Source organism: Myotis lucifugus, unplaced genomic scaffold (assembly GCF_000147115.1).
Source record: "Myotis lucifugus unplaced genomic scaffold, Myoluc2.0 scaffold_217, whole genome shotgun sequence".
NCBI classification, from domain to species: Eukaryota; Metazoa; Chordata; class Mammalia; order Chiroptera; family Vespertilionidae; genus Myotis; species Myotis lucifugus.
This window is the reverse complement of record NW_005871265.1, coordinates 384693-403037: the sequence shown is the minus strand read 5'-3', so window position 1 is coordinate 403037 and position 18345 is coordinate 384693. Positions and strand designations below refer to the sequence as shown.

The window sequence follows — 18345 nt, the reverse complement described above, 5'->3', positions numbered from 1 at the left end:
CCTTTCAGCTGGGTGTGCCTGTGCGACCCCGTGCCGGCCACTGCCCTCTAAGAGGGAGGCGGCTCAGGGAGCTGCCCGCAGACCTGCACCATTGGTCTCCTCCTTGTCCTGTCTCCTTCTCAGGAAACGTGGAAACCGTGGCTGGGGTTGCAGCAGCCTCTGTAGGCCCCGAGGTGCCCCTGGGCAGGTGGCCCATGAAGAGCAGAACAAGACAGAAGTGCCAGAGCCCCTGGTGGCCTCAGGGTTTCTTTTATGTGAGAGGAAAAAACTCTAGCTCCCTGAAAACACTGTTACTTTGAGTTTCTGTACTCACGGCCATACGTAGCCCTGATAAACCGCATTCAAAAAAACATTGTGGAAACAATATTCTATAAAATAACATTAAAATTTCAAAACCCTTCCACAGAGGCTCGTACGTACACAGAAATGCATACTTCTTCCTTGAATACTTACTTTCCCTGACTCCATAAGCGGCAAGCTGTGAGGGGATCCTCGTTCTACCAAGCGGACTCTACGAAGAGAAACGGAGGGATTACTGAGTCTTTCCTGGACCCCGGCTCCCTCTGTCCTCATGCAGCCAGTGTCGGGCGGCAGCAGGGAACACTGTGTGTGTGCACTGTCCAGTGTGAAGGGAGGTTAGAAGGCAAAGGAAAAGGGGTCCGATGGCAGAGCGCCGCTGTGCGCCGTGGGAAGTGGCACAAGCCACCCATCCAGGCCACGGAGAAGGCAGATGAAGCCCCATTTCCCAAACCTGTGAAATGATTGGGAAAATGCTTCTGCATGAAACCAGGCGTCAACTCAGCACTTGCAGAAAACGGAAAGAATGAGGACCCACTGCCTCCCCGAGAGCTGCTATGCCCCCGGCCCCGGTGCAGCCGCACAAAGCCACGGTGCACATAGGCGCACCTGAGCCAGGAGAGGACTGGCCAGGCCAGGCATCCAAACCTCCCTTCAGGAAAGAAACTCTTTTCAGCGTAAAGGCGATTTAATGGTAGTTTACTGTGAGCCCTGCGGAGGACACAGGTGCTGTCACCACCAGAGCTGGCGGAGTCCTTCTCAGCGGCATTTTTCATGTTTTGCGGCCTCTGTGACCGGCTTCACATTCCTACCACAGGACCAGGGAGTGCTACTCCTAAGTGTTTCGGTGTTCGTTTCCTAAGAGGAGGGACATTTTCTTACATAAGCACAGAAGTTGTCAATGTCAGTGACTTAGCATTGATCCAAAGCTTTCATCTTCAGACTACATTCCAAATGTGCCCATCAGTCCAACAGTAGCCTTCACAGCATTCCCCCCCCGAGTACAGGACCCAGCTGAGCACCAGATTTTGCATTTGGTTGTCATGTCTACTTATCTTCTGTTAAAGAGGAACATTCCCAAAGCCTTTGGCCTTTATGATAGTGACAGTTTTGAGGAATGCATTCCTTGCCTTATAAAGATATATTTTAAAATCAAAATCGACCGGCTGGTGTGGCTCAGTGGTTGAGCATCGACCCATGAACCAAGAGGTCACTGGTTCAATTCCTGGTCAGGGCACATGCCCGGGTTGCAGGCTCGATTCCCCAGTAGGGGGTGTGCAGGAGGCAGCCAAACAATGATTCTCTCTTATCATTGCTGTTTCGATCTCTCTCTCCCTCTCCCTTCCTCTCTGAAATCAATAAAAATATATTTTAAAAAGAGAATACTTTAAAAACAAAGTCATCTCCAAATAGTCTCAAAACAGTTTCATCGTTTTCCCCTGGTGCCCATAGGAACTAAATTTAGTCCAGAAGCAGAACAAGTGTCCTCATATGTGAGGCAGAAATGTCCTTCGTGGCAACCTGCAGACAACTGGGAAAAAACAAACCCCACTGATTCCAAGAAAAAAAAAGGGGGTATTAAAAACAAAGGCAGAAAATCAGGTAGAAATCAAACCAATTTGACACAGGCATTGACAAGAGTGGTCCTCCTGTCCCCTCCTACTGTCTGTCTCTCACACGTGCTCACACAACCTTTTCCTCTCAGGGAAACGGCACACACGTACTGACAAGCCTACCTTGTCTACATTAAGTGGTAATTGGGCAGGTGCCCTGGGCTCCCAGGTGAATGTACTAAAGCAACGGGAAAAGTAATGAACCTGTGCCTGAATATTAGTACCAGCAGACACTGGAGACATGGAGGTCCGGGTCCAAACCCCACCACAATAAAGTGTCGCAGTAAAAAGAATCCCAATGTTTTCGTTGGTGGAGGGTCTTGCCTTCAATGTGTAAAAAACACAACATCTGCACTAACTGGTTTGGCTCAGTGGATAGAGCGCCGACCTGCGGACTGAAGGGTCCCAGGTTCGATTATGGTCGGGGGCATGTACCTTGGTTGCGGGCACATCCCCAATGGGGGATGTGCAGGAAGCAGCTGATCCATGTTTCTCTCTCATCGATGTTTCTAACTCTCTATCCCTCTCCCTTCCTCTCTGTAAAAAATCAATAAAATATATTTTTAAAAAAGAATTCAATAAACTCTAAGATTAAAAAAACACACATACACAACATCTGTGAAGTTCAACAAAATGAGGCATGCCTGTACAGCTCACCTTACAAAGACAAAAGCCCCATTTTTAAAATGAGAATAGTGACGAGAGAGATAGGGTCCCTATCTTAAAAGGCTCTCCTGTTTCACCTCCTCTCCGCTGGGGCCCAAGAGAGGGCGGGCTCCCTTTTGTCCCCCTGGAAACCTGGTTTGGATGGAGAGGCAAGTTCTCCATGGGGAAGACACCCCCCATATCATGGGGAGCACAGCCCTCCTGCCTACTGGGCTCCCGGGACAGCTCCTATCCCTGCTGGCACCTCCCGGGCCCCTGCTTTTACTGGGCCACTCTGGGCAGGAGGACGCGGAGCTGTCCAAGGACCGCAGGAGAGGGGAGAGCTGCACTCTGACTGATCAGACCCCAGAGCCTACAGCATCAGGCACACCTGATGCATGTCATTAGGTCAGAAGTGATGCCGGAGATGTGACGCTGGATGACACTTCCACGGGGATATCAGAGGAGTCGGTATTTGAGCTGTGCTTGAAACAACGAGGAAAATTTCAACAGAGTGGAGGGAGGTGCAGAAACAGGAGAGGCGCGGGCAAGGCCCCCACCACGGGAGGCCTGGGCTGTGGTGTCCAACAGGAGAGGGAAAGAGCCATTCTGAGGTTCCTGCCGCCTTCAGAAGAAGGGGCCCAGCAGGATGGGGCAGGACGCGGAGCCCAGAGCCACACCAGGGCCGGTGCCTGAGACAGAAATACCTGGTCAGTAGGTCCAGGTCCGAACCTCCCATCGCAGGCTGTCGGAGGAAGAGGGCCAGGGCGAGAGGCAGCACGGAGAGGGCGGCGCTGGGCCCTGTGCAGGCACTGGGAAGAAGGCAGTGGGGGAAGCCCTGCCTCTGAGAGCCCCTGGGGAATGTGCTCTGGGATGGGAAGCACAGAAGCTGTTGTCACGTCTGACCCAGGGATTGGGGTGCTTTGGTGTCTCTGAGTCAAGCACTGAGGAAGATGAAGACGAGAAGCAAACATTTCTGGGGTCTGACAGCGCCCCTCAGCTCCCAGCCGCCGTCCTCCGCTATGAGCCAGAAGGCTGGGGGAGGGGTGCTGGTGGAAGCGCCTGAGCCTCCGAGTACACCAGGAGCAGGGGGTTCTGAAGGCTGCCTCGGCGCGGCCTGGAGGGCGGAGGGGGCTGTGTGACCGGCGGGAGCTGGGCTGCTTGCTCAATCAGCGCTACCACTAACCGCAGTGATGGCTGCTGCTCCTAACGGTTAGAACACACAGCTGCACAGCAACTCCCCGTGCACAAAGCACTGCCACTCCTATTGGGTGACCTCGTTAGGGAGAAGCATGCATTGGAGATTACTTACAGATTAGGGAAAACACTGTCCCTTAAGAGGATTATGGACTCGCCAGGCTCAAAGAATTAATGAGTCACCAAGATGCTTTCCCGAGGACTCATGTCCCCTGGCTCTTTCTAGAGCAGATATTGGTCTGATATTGACATTTTATTACCTCACTGTCATACACTGTGCTGGTTCCAATTTTATTTCACTTTTCTCAACAGGAAGACCTGCCACACTGAAGACGGCTAAAAGGCTGGGTCCAAACATCGTTAGAAAGGAGTCCTTCGCATCTCTGTCCTTTTCCAGGAAAGAGAAATCCCCTAAGTCCCTGCTCTCAACCATCATGACATGCCAGGGCAGTCATAATTCAGAATCGGACACCTGCCCTTTATGACAACCATTCTTGTAGATAAATGGATTTGACCCTGTAGTCCGCTCTCCAAGTCCCGAAGGTGAGCAGTTCTCACCTCCATGGCCTTACCATGTTTGTGCCTGTGCACTGAGGCCCAGGCCAGACACGACTGCCTGAATGTCACCCACACAGGGTCTTTCAGGAGCTACTGCTCACCTTGTGAAGTTATAAAGTTATTTTCAAATGATTTTTATAAGGAGTAAAGTAGGTTTGTTTTAAAGCCCAGATGTTACATTTGGAAATTTATATGCATTAGATACCTCATCTGTGATCTGTTCCAAGCTAAGTTTCTGAATTTTGGAAATGTCCCAGATGGGATTCTGCTGCAGTGCAGCCGGTGCCCTCTGTGTGGCCCTCAGCCCCCGAGGGGCTCCCACAGATGGCCTCCAACCTCTTCAATTCCCTTCACACAGTAGGACCTAAAACAAGGCTACAGGCCCAGGCAGGCAAGTAGTATTTCCCTGGGCACTACCAAGTTCCTTGAGGGCACTGACATCATCCACCACCCTTCATTCTTGCTCAAGGCCGCTTAGGAAGCTGCACAGAATGGCAACTTGACTTGTGTTATTTTTAAAGTATATACACACTAGTGACCCATCGTGCGAAATCGCGCGAGACCTGGGACCTCCCCACCCCCCGCGCCATGTGACTGCCCAGAGTCCCGCCCCACGTGGCCAGCGCACTGCGGGACGGTCCCGAGTCCTGGAGTGCCTCCCTGATGCCCCGCCTCTGGGCTGCACAGAGTGGCCGCCGGGCCCTGCCCCCACAGCACACACGTGGGGCCACAGGAACCCCAGTGGAAGCCGCACAGAGCGGCCACCAGCCTGCTCCCGCTGTGCGTGTCGCCATCTTGTGACGGCGTAATGGCGTGGGGGTCAATTTGCATATTACCGCTTTATTATATAGGATATTTTTTAAAATTGATTTCAGAGAGGAAGGGGGAGATAGAATCATCGATCGACTGCCTCCTGCACATCCCCTACTGGGGATTGAGCCCGCAACCCAGGCATGTGCCCTGACTGGGAATTTAACCATGACCTCCTGGTTCATAGATAGACAACCCTCAAACGCTGAGACACACCGGTGGGTTTGACTTGTATTTTTGTTTTTCATGGCTACTCGGTTACAAAAAAATTCAATTCATGTAAAGAAATGTTATTTTATGAAGTGCAAAATGGTACCTGACTGAAATGGTCAAATAAAAGAATCAAGTGCTCTAGTTAAACTTAGAAAAAACAATTCTGATCACAACTGGCTATGGTGCAGCAATTTCTATATATATATAAATTTTAATCCTCACCCACGGATATTTTTTCCAATCATTTTCAGAGAGAGTGGAAGGGAGGGAGAAAAGGGGGAGAGAGAGTGAGAGAGAAACATCTATGTGAGAGAGACACATTGATTGGTTGCCTTCTGCATGTGCTCCAATAGGGGTCGGGGATTGAAGCTGCAACCCAGGTACATGTCCTTGATTGGGAATCAAACCCGTGACCCTTGGTCCTTGGGCCAACACTCTAACCACTGAGCAACACCAGCCAGGACTCCATGTGCATTTTAAGACAAAAAGTCAATTGGCCTATTGGGCATGTTAACAAAACACAATGTGGAGAGAGTTTGAGTTCAAGCCGACTTGCCCACTCCACTGCTTTATTCATAAGGCGTTTCTGGTTGGGGCAGGTAAACATTGCTGCCCCTCCTTTTCTAGATGGAGATTTGCACGCCTGGAAACATCACAAGTGCATCCTACCTGTCGTGCCTCAGTGCTCTCATGTCAACATAGACGGTGGTTGGATCAGGTCCTGAGGTCCCCTGCAAGCAAGGACACAGTGAGGTTAACACGTGTATGTGTGGGAGGAATCTGGGTCTGTTTCCTACAAGCTAGTAAGCATATTGTCGGTGACATCTGAAATGGAACAAAATCTAAAATCACTGAAACCACCACTCTCTACGATACCTGTTAACTTTCAGTTTGGTAACCTCAATTCCGACAGGAACTTAATAGAGTAACAGTGGGCTTTCATGCAGCTTGACTACCAATCACACTTATCAAGGTAAGAAAAGAGGCACGCCACACATCTTCCTGAAGAAAAGACGCCTGAAACTGCTGAGACGTCTGCCTGCCAAAGCAGGCCGTCAGGATATGAAGCTTCATTTGCTGAGATACTTGACCAGGTGCGTCCACAAGTATCTAGAGCTCAAGATACTGAAGGAGAACATGTACAGGAATGGACAGATTAAGGAAGAAGAGACAAGAGATATCTTGTTCCTTTTAGTTCTACTTGTGTCTTGGTTTCCCTCCAGCTGCAGGAGGTTACTTTCCCGTGATGTAGGCCAAGGAGGTGGTGTGTTTACCGCTAGTCAGCTGGGCAGCGCTCGGTGGTCTGTGGCCTGAGCTATCTGGCTACTGATTTAACGCAGGGGTCCAGAAATCTTACTTGTACCATAAATCCCTTTAAAACATGTGCTGAGTTGACCTCTAACCAGTGAGCTCTGTCCGTGTGAGAACAATGTCACTAAAGCTACATGACAAGCCCAACATCTACGTACATTTCTTGGGAAGGCAATGCAATACCCAGGATAGAAAAAGATGGAACCTAAAACAAATTGGCCAAGAAATGAGGGCACCCTCAGAATTTATTTGAAGAACTAAAATTCTTCAGGAGAGAATTTAAATCTTGTACCAAAAGCATGTTTATGTATTTTTTAAAAGAGAAATAAAGACACCCTCATAAAGACACACTGTCCTACTGAACAGTCCTGGTCATTGGGATCTCACCAGGGACAGAGCACACGCAGCCAGCTCTAGCTGGAAGCTTACTACAGTGCAAGCCAAGAGCATTCTTTCTAACCTGGGACCATTGAGTGGAGCTGTGTCACAGACCAGCACTGAGTGGAGAGGTGGTTTGATGCTCTAAGTAATGCAAAACACGTAACCATAGAGGGCCAATTAATAAGTGAACAATCAGAAAACAGGTCACTAAAAGTAGAAAGTGAAGTAAAACGGAGATGCCTCCAAATGGCAAAGAAGTCACTAATGTTGTGCAATGAATCAAAGTACAGCACTCGTCACACAACGTTTGGATGGATCTGAGGAATGACGTCGCCCTGGGTATCCGTCTTCTTGCCTACGAGGTCTGTAAACCCCAGTCAGACTGTGCACTCAACTCCTAGTCTGTCCCACTGCAGGAAGCTGACAGGTTGGTCTGGGTGGGAGGCACTGGCGTGGATGAAGAGGAAATGCCTACCTGCTGGGCCAGCTTCCACAGCCTGTGGGGCTACAGCAGCAGGAGGTGGGGAACAAGAGAAAGGAGAGGACACCAGGCCAACAGAAACCAAAAACAAATGACACACAACAAACACAGAAACAAAACAACCCAATAATAAAAAATGGGATGAAGAAGAGGAAGGGGGAGGGAGGAGAATGCAATAAGCGGGGAACAAAGTAAAAAGAAGATCAAAATCAATGTCAAATATGGAAATTGTTAAAATCAATCACTATACCATTAAAGGCTAAAAAAAAAAATCTTAAAATGATGCCAACATATCCACAAAGCAACAGAATAAAGTAATAGGTGACTGCCATGGACACACAGATGCAAGTATTTTTCTTTCTTTCTTTTTTTTTTTTTTTCACCACATAAGGTTCAGTGATAGTACTGGGTAGTAAAATTTCATGGTACCTTTTTAAAGTTTCCTTTCTTTTCAGAGAGAAGGAGTATGAATTATAAAGCTTAGTGTTCCTCATTGAAACAGTTCCAAGTTTCCTATCACAGTAATGAAGGGAACCTGGAAGCTTTTACATCTAAACTTCTCACCTACAAGATTAGGTACAAGAAAGAGGCCAAAGGACTTCTGCAGCATGACAGGACCAAACACCAGGACACCAGGCTCACAGGTGATCCACTCAGCATCCTGTGCCAGTTCCTCATGCCTGCTGACCCCAAAGACACCTCCTTCCAGTTTCTTTTCACCTTCCGTGATTTGGTACCCATCTCTACCCCATTAAATTATCCACACTGGCATGGTGGTAAAACTCCAGAAAGCAACAATTCAGGCCAAGTCCTTTGATACAATCTGTTTTTCCCAGAAATGCAGGAGGGGTGGAAGTCATCCCGTGGCCCCTGGACTGATGCAGCTGCTGTGCCTGTATGGCCCCACCGAGCCCTCTCCCTACAGTCACAGTACCAGGCGGATTCCAGAGGTGACAAGGGCAGCAATACAACAGTTAGACATCCAAAACGTACGGAGGAATGAGTGAGTACGCCCCTCCTTTCCTCTCCCTTCCGTCCATGGTGGTGAACGTTCAATCTAGTCTACAGCTTGCAGAATATCTGTGGTAAAATGGTCGTTACCCGGAAACCCTGGACCTGGAAACTGGTCTCAGTAACTGCTGAGGCTTCAGTTGTTCTCTTTGAACAGAGGGTGGATGTATTATTGGTTAGTAAATGTTACATTATCATGCTTGTTTGTTTTTTTTGGGGGGTGGGGGTGGGGGTGGTAATGACGTTTAAGAATGGGATGAAGAGCATCTGAACCCTCTTTCTGTATTTGGGGGAACTCCTCCACTTTAGGAACCTGGCTGCATACGAGAGCCTCTGTCCCTCAGGGGTCCTCAAACTTTTTAAACAGGGGGCCAGTTCACTGTCCCTCAGACCATTGGAGGGCCGGACTATAGTTTAAAAAAAAACTATGAACAAATTCCTATGCACACAGCGGCGGCAAAAAACACCCGGTGGGCCGGATAAATGTTTTCGGCAGGCCGCATGTGGCCCGCGGGCCGTAGTTTGAGGACCCCTGCTCTATAGTAACTAAAAATATCCCGTGCTCTCCTTCCCAGCTTTCCTGGAAGCCAGCCTCTGGGTAGGTAACCAAGCCTGCTGATTAGTTGCATCCATGCATAGCACAAGGGGGCACGCTCTCGTCCTTGGCAGTGGGGTGTCCGTGACGGGGGCCAGGCTGCAGATGTGCTCATGGTGGTGCCTGGCCAGCTGGTTGGTGGTACAGATCCCCAGCTGCACAGTCCTAAACCTGTCCCTTAGCGCCTCCGTGCTTCTGAGGGCACACCAATGACAGCATAACAGATTCCTGCTCATTTCAGTTGCCAGAAGGTTCCTGCTGCCTACCAGGTGGAATGACTGACACGCTGGGTAATTGAGAATAGGGGGCCCATGATCTCCAGTGTCAATTTCCATGATCTGGGACAACATACACCAGTGGGAGAAGATGTGAAAGTTTCAGCTGAATGTGACCAATCCCCTGGAGCATAAACACCCAGCAGCACCTGGTCTACTTTCACTTCCCTCTTCTAAAAGCAGTGGAGGGGAAAATGAATTGAGAGCTCAAATTAATGGAAGTCTTACTAAGACTATTCATTTTATTTTGAGAATTACTAAAGATTTACATCGCCCTCTGAGCCTCCGATTTTTTCAACAATCAATGAGTCTACCTCTCCTCATCAGAATGGCTGTATTTCTCTTTCACTGTATGAATTTCAAAATTTAAGGTTGACTGTTACTATTGATTTACAGTGGGGCCTTGACTTACGAGTGTCCCGACTAACGAGTTTTTTGAGATACCAGCTGTCTCTCGGCTGATTTTTTGCATTGAGTTGATAGAGTAATTTGAGTTAACGAGCTCCTTAATGAGCTCGGTCTCCGAACGAATTAAACTAGTAAGTCTAGGCCCCACTGTATTTCTACACAGCTATTCACAATAAAACTTTTCTTTCAGATAAACGAATCATTATTTTTCTACAAAATAACAAAGTTTCTGTGTCAGGTGGCTTAAAGGTTTTTCCTAATAGAGCAAAAAATGAAATCTGTTTTGGAAAACAGAAGACCCCATTTCCCCCTCCCTTCCGCTGGTGAGCAGGATGCTAATTTTTCTGTTACAATGAAGTAAATTTCTAAATCGAATAGAACCAAAGACCTTCCAGCTTATACTCTGAGAAGAGTAATTGTGGCTATAGGCAGAGGTTAATAAACAAGTGACACTTCTTAAGAGGACTAAGGGAAATGTATGTTAAAGCCAATTAAACTCAGAAGTTATTAATTTGATCTTTCTAATGTCCACTTTTGTCATAAATCCAAGCAACTGAAATCGTTTTAAAGTCATTTTTTAATAGCTAAAGATGCTGGGAAATGTCATTCCTACGTTTAACAAATGGCTCGTACTTGTACATTTTTCTTCTGCAGAGTCTACAATATGCCAATAGTTCAGGAAAAGTCCAAGTCATCCACACGGTGTTAGGAGTCCATTCCCAAAGCCCTGACATGGGACTCCATGTCAAAATAATTGATGTGGCCATTCCTGTCTCAAAATGATAACTGGGCAAACAAGTCACTCAGTTTCCAAGATTCAAGAGCTGAAAAAACAGCTTCACAGACATTGCCACCATTTTCTACTTTTCTATCTTTAAGAGCGTCTAATTTAAATTTTTATATTTGCCCATTTGTGTACCTGGCAATGATATATTCGTCATTTTTCATAAATTTTGCTTATTTGAAACACACACCAGGGTTTCGCATAACAGCACGAGAGCAGGTGCCATGAAGTCATGGCAGCACTGCTCTGGGCTTGGGCACAAAGCCGTTCCTGGTGGGTGTCCCCTGCACCCCCACACCCCACTCCACGCCAACAGTGCCAGCAGAGGGAAGCCCGCCTTTCACAGCACATTCCCCACAGAGATGTGTGTCTTTGAACTACTCCATTTAGCTCACACAGAAACAGGAATTTTGATTTAAAATGTTAGAGGAAAGGAAACAGTTAAAAAGAGAAGACAGGCCCTAACCGGTTTGGCTCAGTGGATAGAGCGTCGGCCTGCGGACTGAAGGGTCCTAGGTTCGATTCCGGCCAAGGGCATGTACCTTGGTTGCGGGCACATCCCCAGTGGGGAGTGTGCAAGAGGCAGCTGATCGATGTTTCTCTCTCATCAATGTTTCTAACTCTCTATCCCTCTCTCTTCCTCTCTGTAAAAAATCAATAAAATATATTTAAACAAACAAACAAACAAACAAAAACCCAGAAGACAGGCTACTCTGCCTGCACACAGTTCAATTTTGCAAAAATGGAAGTTTACAGAGCTGTTATTTCATTGGATACTCACAATGTAGAATTGGCACCTAACAAAGCTGCAAAATTCTGGATTTGTTGAAAGCACTGGCTGCTTGGATTCTATAGTCTGTGAGCAGGGAGACTGTGTTCTGTGGCTGCTTAGCTCCCTGCTTTGTCCATCAGGAAAGCTTCACTTCGCTTCTCTGAGCCTGTTTCTCTCATTGTACAATGAAATGACTGAACTCCCCCACCATGAGCTGTGGGGGATAGACACTAGATGCTGCCTAGAACTGAAGGGTCCAATACACTTATAAAGAAGAGTGTGCTTTTTTTTTGGCTGAGCGTGAATGCCTTTTTTGTTGTTGTTTTTATGGTGCAGCCTGGACCGGCTGTCTGAGATGCCAATGCTGGGGGAAGCCTGAGGAGCGCTACACCCTGCTTTCCGATCACAAGGAAGTGTGACCAATGACATGGTGGACGTCCACTTGCTGAGCTTCACCCTGTGCTTCTTTCCCGAGAAAATTCAGTGCTGCCATGAACCCCCTTCACACAGGAGGCCTGTCTGAAGGGTTATTCTCTCATGTGAGGTTTGCAGGAGCAGGGACTGCACTCAGGACTTCCAAGAAATGGATCACTTCAATAAGTGACTGACTTTGGGAGACACCGAGTTCTCCAACAGCTTTTCACAGAGTACAGGGCCGGAAGTGGGGTATAGAAGTATTTATATAGGGTGCCCCAAAATTCACGCAAGATTTGAATTTTGCGTGAGCATTAACAACAACAACAAAAAATAAAAGCCTAATTTTACTTGGTTTATTGAATCAGATTCTAATATCGGTTGCCCTTTGATTTCAATCCCTTCAATTTGATAAGCATTACCAAGTACCAATTATGGCCCAGGAGCAGGGACAATGAAGACCAATGAAGACCACGGCTTTGCGTATGAGCCAGCAAAGCCATGGAGGCCATTTACCCGATGTGCTATTCCATACATAACCCTATACTGTATACTTTATGAATCAATAAAAAATTTACAATTTTTAATTATAAACCTGTGTTTTCTATCAAAATTACTTCTTGTGTGAATTTTGGGACACCCTATAAAACGTGCTAGAAAGTATAAAGTGGGAGAGACAAAGGGCCATGGGAAGTCGAAGGAAGAAGATACGTCCAGCTGCAGGGATCAGAAAGGAGACCTGGAAAAGAAGCGGCGTCCGCCACGTGACGATGGCGGCAGCCCATTTCAGGGCCAGAACAGCGGGTCGGGGTGTCAGGAAGTGGAAGCATGAATGACTCTACGGCAGACACTGTCGTTTCATATCAGATTGTTAAGGAGGGAAGAGAAGCTTGAGGTTGGATCGTGAAAGGTTCAGGTGCCATCAATGAAGACTATTCTTCAAAGCAAAATTAAAAAAAACACACCCTAATTTATCTCTGTATAGCTTTACATTCTCATGTGTCAGATACGTTTCATTCTCAGTCATGAAAACATGTCAGTTGTTTCACTCAGCCTTTCCCCGACCAGAGAACCCTCTGGAAGATGGTACCCACGGACCTCACAAAACACTGCCAGAGACCACAGCCTGTAAACTCCGCATCGCCTGGATGTGGCTCCCTTCCTCGTCTTATCAGAGGTCGAGACTCCTCCCTTCTAACAGGGCTGCCTCTGCTAAAACTCCTGGAGCCAAACTGCAGGCCCATTGAGTAAGGATGACAGACAATCCGACTGAGAAAACAATACTGTCATAAAGCAACAAATCGACTGGAAACAAACACATCCATTCACCGATTTCACATATATTAGCAGCTCCTGCTCCAAAGGGAAAACCGTGTATATTTTTCTTTTTCTTTTTTTTTTTTCGGCTGTAAGAACTTGCAGCTTATCAGCTGACAAGGCCAACTTTATTTTCCTTTATTTTTTTTTTATTGTTTAAAGTATTACAAATAGTAGTACATATGTCTCCTTTTTTTTTCCAATTGATCTTCCCCCATCCTCCCCTCCCCCCCATACATGCCCTCAACCACCTGCCCCCAGTGTCTTGCGTCCATTGGTTATGCTTTTATGCATGCATACAAGTCCTTCGGTTGATCTCTTATCTCCCCCACAACTCTCCCCAGCCTTCCTGCTGTAGTTTGACAGTCTGTTCGATGCTTCTCTGCCTCTGTATCTATTTTTGTTCATCAGTTTATAATGTTTTTTTATTATCCATAAATGAGTGAGCTCATGTGGTATTTTTCTTTCACTGACTGGCTTATTTCACTTAGCATAATGCTCTCCAGTTCCATCCATGCTGTTGCAAATGGTAAGAATTCCTTCCTTTTTATAGCAGCATAGTATTCCATTGTGTAGATGTACCACAGTTTTCTAGTCCACTCATCTGCTGATGGGCATTTAGGCTGTTTCCAAATCTTAGCTATTGTAAATTGTGCTGCTCTGAACAGAGGGGTGCATATATCCTTTCTAATTGGTGTTTCTGTTTTCTTAGGATATATTCCTAGAAGTGGGATCACTGGGTCAAATGGCAGTTCCATTTTTAATTTTTTGAGGAAATGCCATACTGTTTTCCACAGTGGCTGCACCAGTCTGCATTCCCACCAGCAATGAAGTGTATATTTTTTAACGGCTTTAAATATTCAGGTACAGAGTTTGGAATATTTTAGCCTTTTGTGTTTATTATTATTATTATTTACATTAAGGGATTAATGATGATCTCTGGGTAGATGAACTTATGGGTGTTATTTGTTGATTGGCTAACCTGTATTTTTGGTATTACTTTCGAAAAAATTTATTATGCACCAGGCCCCTTAGAAGTACACGGGGAGCAAGAGACATGGGATTTCTGCCCTCAGACCTGGGCTATGCCTGAGATTGTTCTTTTAATATCCATTCAGCAGAGGTAATTTTTCCATTATTTTTGTTTCTTCCTGCTTCATGCTTCCTTGAGGCTTCTAATTGGAGTTGACACAGCAGCTACTAAGAACGGCTCTAATTGGGTCACACCAGCTGTAGTGTGCTGGCTGATTCTGAGTGACAGAGTAGGACTGAATGATGGTGCCCACCCACAGGAGCAAAACAAAATAACAGCTGGCTCTGTGTGTGTGGTGCCATCATCACACATTTCTAACTTCTGAAAGATCGGAACAGAAAGTGGACGTTTCACTGACCAGCCTCAAGGCTTTGCACTCGTGGCCACCTGTGCCTGAATTCTGCACTTGGTTCACGTCACAGGGCACTCGGCTGCCACGTCACCTCCTAGAGAAGCCTCCTTGCCACCCTTCCTAAAACTGCCTCCTGTGTGTCCAAGCCATTCTTCACCCTCTCACGCTGTTTATTTTGACTAAAAATATTTTCTTCACTTACTCAAAAAAATTACCTGTGTTTTTACTGCCCTTCTCACTGATTACGAGGAAATGTTCAATGAGGACAAGAACTTGGTTGTGAGCAACCACTTTAGAGAGACTTAGAGGGGACTTAGAGAGAGTGGGTGGGCAGGGAGTAGAGGCCTTGGTGACTTGTGTCAACTGGTCTTCGTTCCAGCACCTGCTGTGAGTCAAGCTTTTATTGTTTTAAGATGTTTGACGAACAAACTCTGCAACTGAGCTTGTCCTGGGTGAAGCTGTGGGAAGGGCCCAGGGGAGAACATTCCTACACCACTTTCCCTTCCTTTCTCTCAGGCCTCCCGACCTGGCACAGTGATCGCCACGGACTGGACCTCACGTTAGTTCAGAAAGAGAAAGGAGTAGTGGAGATACTCGGCAGCGGACTAATAAAGAAAGAAAATAAGTATATATGTTTTTTAGCGGTGGTTAACACAAGGCTACCTTAGGAGGGCGGCCTCACGCCTATGGCACAGAAGTGCAGTTGTAATTGTTATTTCTAAATTGCCACCATAGCAGCAAACTGCCAAACCTGCTTCATGTTTGGAATTCTTCCTGCAGAAATCACTGTCTACATACACAAGGCTAAGTACTTCAAAAGACAAGATTTCTTGCCACAATGAAACATTTGTCTAGTGCCTAGCCTTTAGAAAGCCCAACTGCAGACAAGCAGTGCTCCTGTTACAAAAGTTAAAAGGTCCCAGGAATGCTAATTATGAACAACTAGAGGCCCGTTGCACGAAGAGATTCATGCAATAGGCCTTCCCTTCCCCTGGCTGCCGGCACTGGTTTTCCTCAGGCACCCGGGACCCAGGCCTTCGCTGCTCCGGCAGGAGCCTTCAGTCTTCGCTCCGCCACTTCGGGCAAATGTATGCAAATTAACCGCCATCTTTGTTGGGTTAATTTGCATACTCTCCTGATTGGCTGGTGAGTATAGCAGAGGGGCAGTCAATTTACGTTTGTCTATTATTAGGTAAGGTGGTTACTGACAAATACAGAATAAAAACAACAAGAAGGAAGAAACACTGTGCACCAATCACATCTTCTAAACGTAGCTAAGCATCAGTCAAGGGAAGTAGGGTGAGCCTGAGCATGTGTTGCACACCTGTCATTAACAGCGACTCTGTCACCCCAGTACGGATGGTATCAAAATAACTCACCTGCAAGCAAATGGCCAGGTTCACTCTACAGCCAAACGAGGTGCTAACCGCCCGCGGATGGAGGCCCAGGTCTTTGAACAGTTTTGAGAAGGACTGGGTGAGTGCTATTCGAGGCCGTTCTTCTGCCACCACCACACACGTCCGCACGCGGGACAAGTCCAGTCCTCGTGCCTAGAAACAACAGCAGCGGTAAGAGATCAGCCTTCCAAGTGCGTAGGTGTGTGACCTCCGGAACCAGGCCCATCCACACAGCAAATATCCATTTCCAGGGTCGAAAGGTTCCACGCTATTAATTGAAACAGTCTAGGATGTGTAAAAAAAATCAATCACACAGATAGCAGATTATCAAGGATGCAGTTACAAGCATGCTTTAAATAACAGCAAGAAGCAACAGCAAGAATGGGGAGGAGAAAGGTTGAGGAGAAGCAAGGTCCTGGACAAAATAAAGGACAGGGTTTGGGGAAGAAAGGAAGCATTTGTAAAGATTCCTGTAGGCATGGATGCACAGGAACTGGAGAGAAATGAGTAAACGTTTTTAAAAATTGGCTTTAGAGAGGGAGGAAGGGAAGAGAGGGAGGCGGGAGGGAGGGAGGGAGGGAGGGAGGGAGGGAGGGGGAGAGGGAGAGAGAGAGAGAGAGAGAGAGAGAGAGAGAGAGAGAGAGAGAAACATGGATGTGAGAAACATGAATGTGAGAGAGAAACATCAACTGGCTGTCTCCTGTACGCTCCCTGATTGGGGATCAAACCCAAAACCTGTTTATGTGCCCTGATGGAGAATTGAACCCTCCACCCTTAGGTGCACAGGTCGATGCTCCCACCAACTGAGCCACACTGGCCAGGGTGAGAAAACCTATTCTAATACAGGAGTGGAAAACGAAATGTTTGGGCAAAAGACATTTTATGTCCCATGAGACTTCAAAGGTCACAGATAAAATCTCATATCAAGGGCATCTCTGTTTCTAAGGTCTGCACACCTCTGTTCTGCACCAAATCAGTCAGCTGAGCCAAACAGCGAAGTTCAGAGGAGGAGGAATCTAGTGAGTCAGCACACACTGGGGCCTCGTGAGAGCGAGGGGCTGCGCTTGCCATGAGGTGACTGGTGTGTCTGAGAACAATCACCACAAGCAGACCCATCGGTCCTTGAAGCACCTGCAAGGATGTAGTTACAGGAAGAGAGAGAGAGAGAGAGAGAGAGAGAGAGAGAGAGAGAGAGAGAGAGAAAGAGTGAGAGAGTGAGAGAGCAAGAGAGAGCGCGCGCAAGTTGGGTACAGGGAGAGCTCAGAGGGCTCCGGAACCGAAGAGGGAAAGACACAAGATAGCGCTGACACTGACAGTATACAGCAGTGATGGCGAACCTTTTGAGCTCCGTGTGTCAGCATTTTGAAAAACCCTAACTTAGCTCTGGTGCCGTGTCACATATAGAAATTTTTTGATATTTGCAACCATAGTAAAACAAAGACTTATTTATATTTTTGATATTTATTTTATATATTTAAATGCCATTTAACAAAGAAAAATCAACCAAAAAAATGAGTTCGCGTGTCACCTCTGACACGCGTGTCATAGGTTCGCCATCACTGGTATACAAACATGATTTTATACACATACAGGTACACAGGAAACAGTAAAATCTCAGTAATACGAATGATTTACACATGTATGGATTGGGAGACAATGCAGCCTGGGGTTTGAAATGTGGACCTGGAGTTACAGAGTCGAAATTTAGCTCCAAATTTTATTAAATGCAAGAACTTGGAAAGGGTGCTTAATTTTTCTGTCACTTAAGTTTCCTCATTTTAAAAATGAAGTCAAGGATGGATTTTATTTCAGAGAGCTGTTGTAAAGGTTAAATGAATCAATATGTAAAGTGCTTAGAAATCATTCAATTATGATATTATTTCGCTTTGGTTATTTATGCAGCTACAGAGAAATTTGATGAAGTGCACTCATTTCATAATGTAATACAGGTGGACATGAGTAATAATTATGTTTTATAAATTTGTTTTCCTGCATAAATATATAACTTCAAGTAATTACACATTTATTTATGTAACTTATTATCAAAATTATCTTGCATTTTATTTTCCTATTCAATTCTAATACATTAAGTCTAAAAAAGAAAACAAAACTCAGGAAAAGCAATTGTATTGCTTTACTAATTTGTATGTGCACACATGCACAAAGGATAATCTAGGGCAGGGGTCCTCAAACTTTTTAAACAGGGGGCCAGTTCACTGTCCCTCAGACCGTTGGAGGGCCGGACTATAGTTTAAAAAAAACTATGTACAAATTCCTATGCACACTGCACATATCTTATTTTGAAATAAAAAAAACAAAACGGGAACAAATACAATATTTGTATTTGCATGTGGCCCGCGGGCTGTAGTTTGAGGACCCCTGATCTAGATTTATACATAGCAACCCACACATCTGGGCATGGAAGCAGTACATAGTAGTTGGAAGGAATATAAATTAAAACTAGTTACTTGGATAAAGGCT

The 18345-nt window shown here is 46.3% G+C and overlaps 1 protein-coding gene across 1 annotated transcript in view; it reads right to left on the bottom strand.

Annotated features, from left to right (window-relative positions):
• Positions 1-18345, bottom strand: part of DIP2C (disco interacting protein 2 homolog C) — a 173695-nt gene that overhangs the window by 9632 nt on the left and 145718 nt on the right. Inside the window, exons 32-34 of the mRNA XM_023761777.1 lie at positions 15847-16017; positions 6003-6064; positions 454-511 (exon numbers count right to left, since the gene is read on the bottom strand). Of these exons, the coding sequence (XP_023617545.1) occupies positions 454-511; positions 6003-6064; positions 15847-16017 (291 nt within the window). The remainder of the gene's footprint in view (positions 1-453; positions 512-6002; positions 6065-15846; positions 16018-18345) is intronic.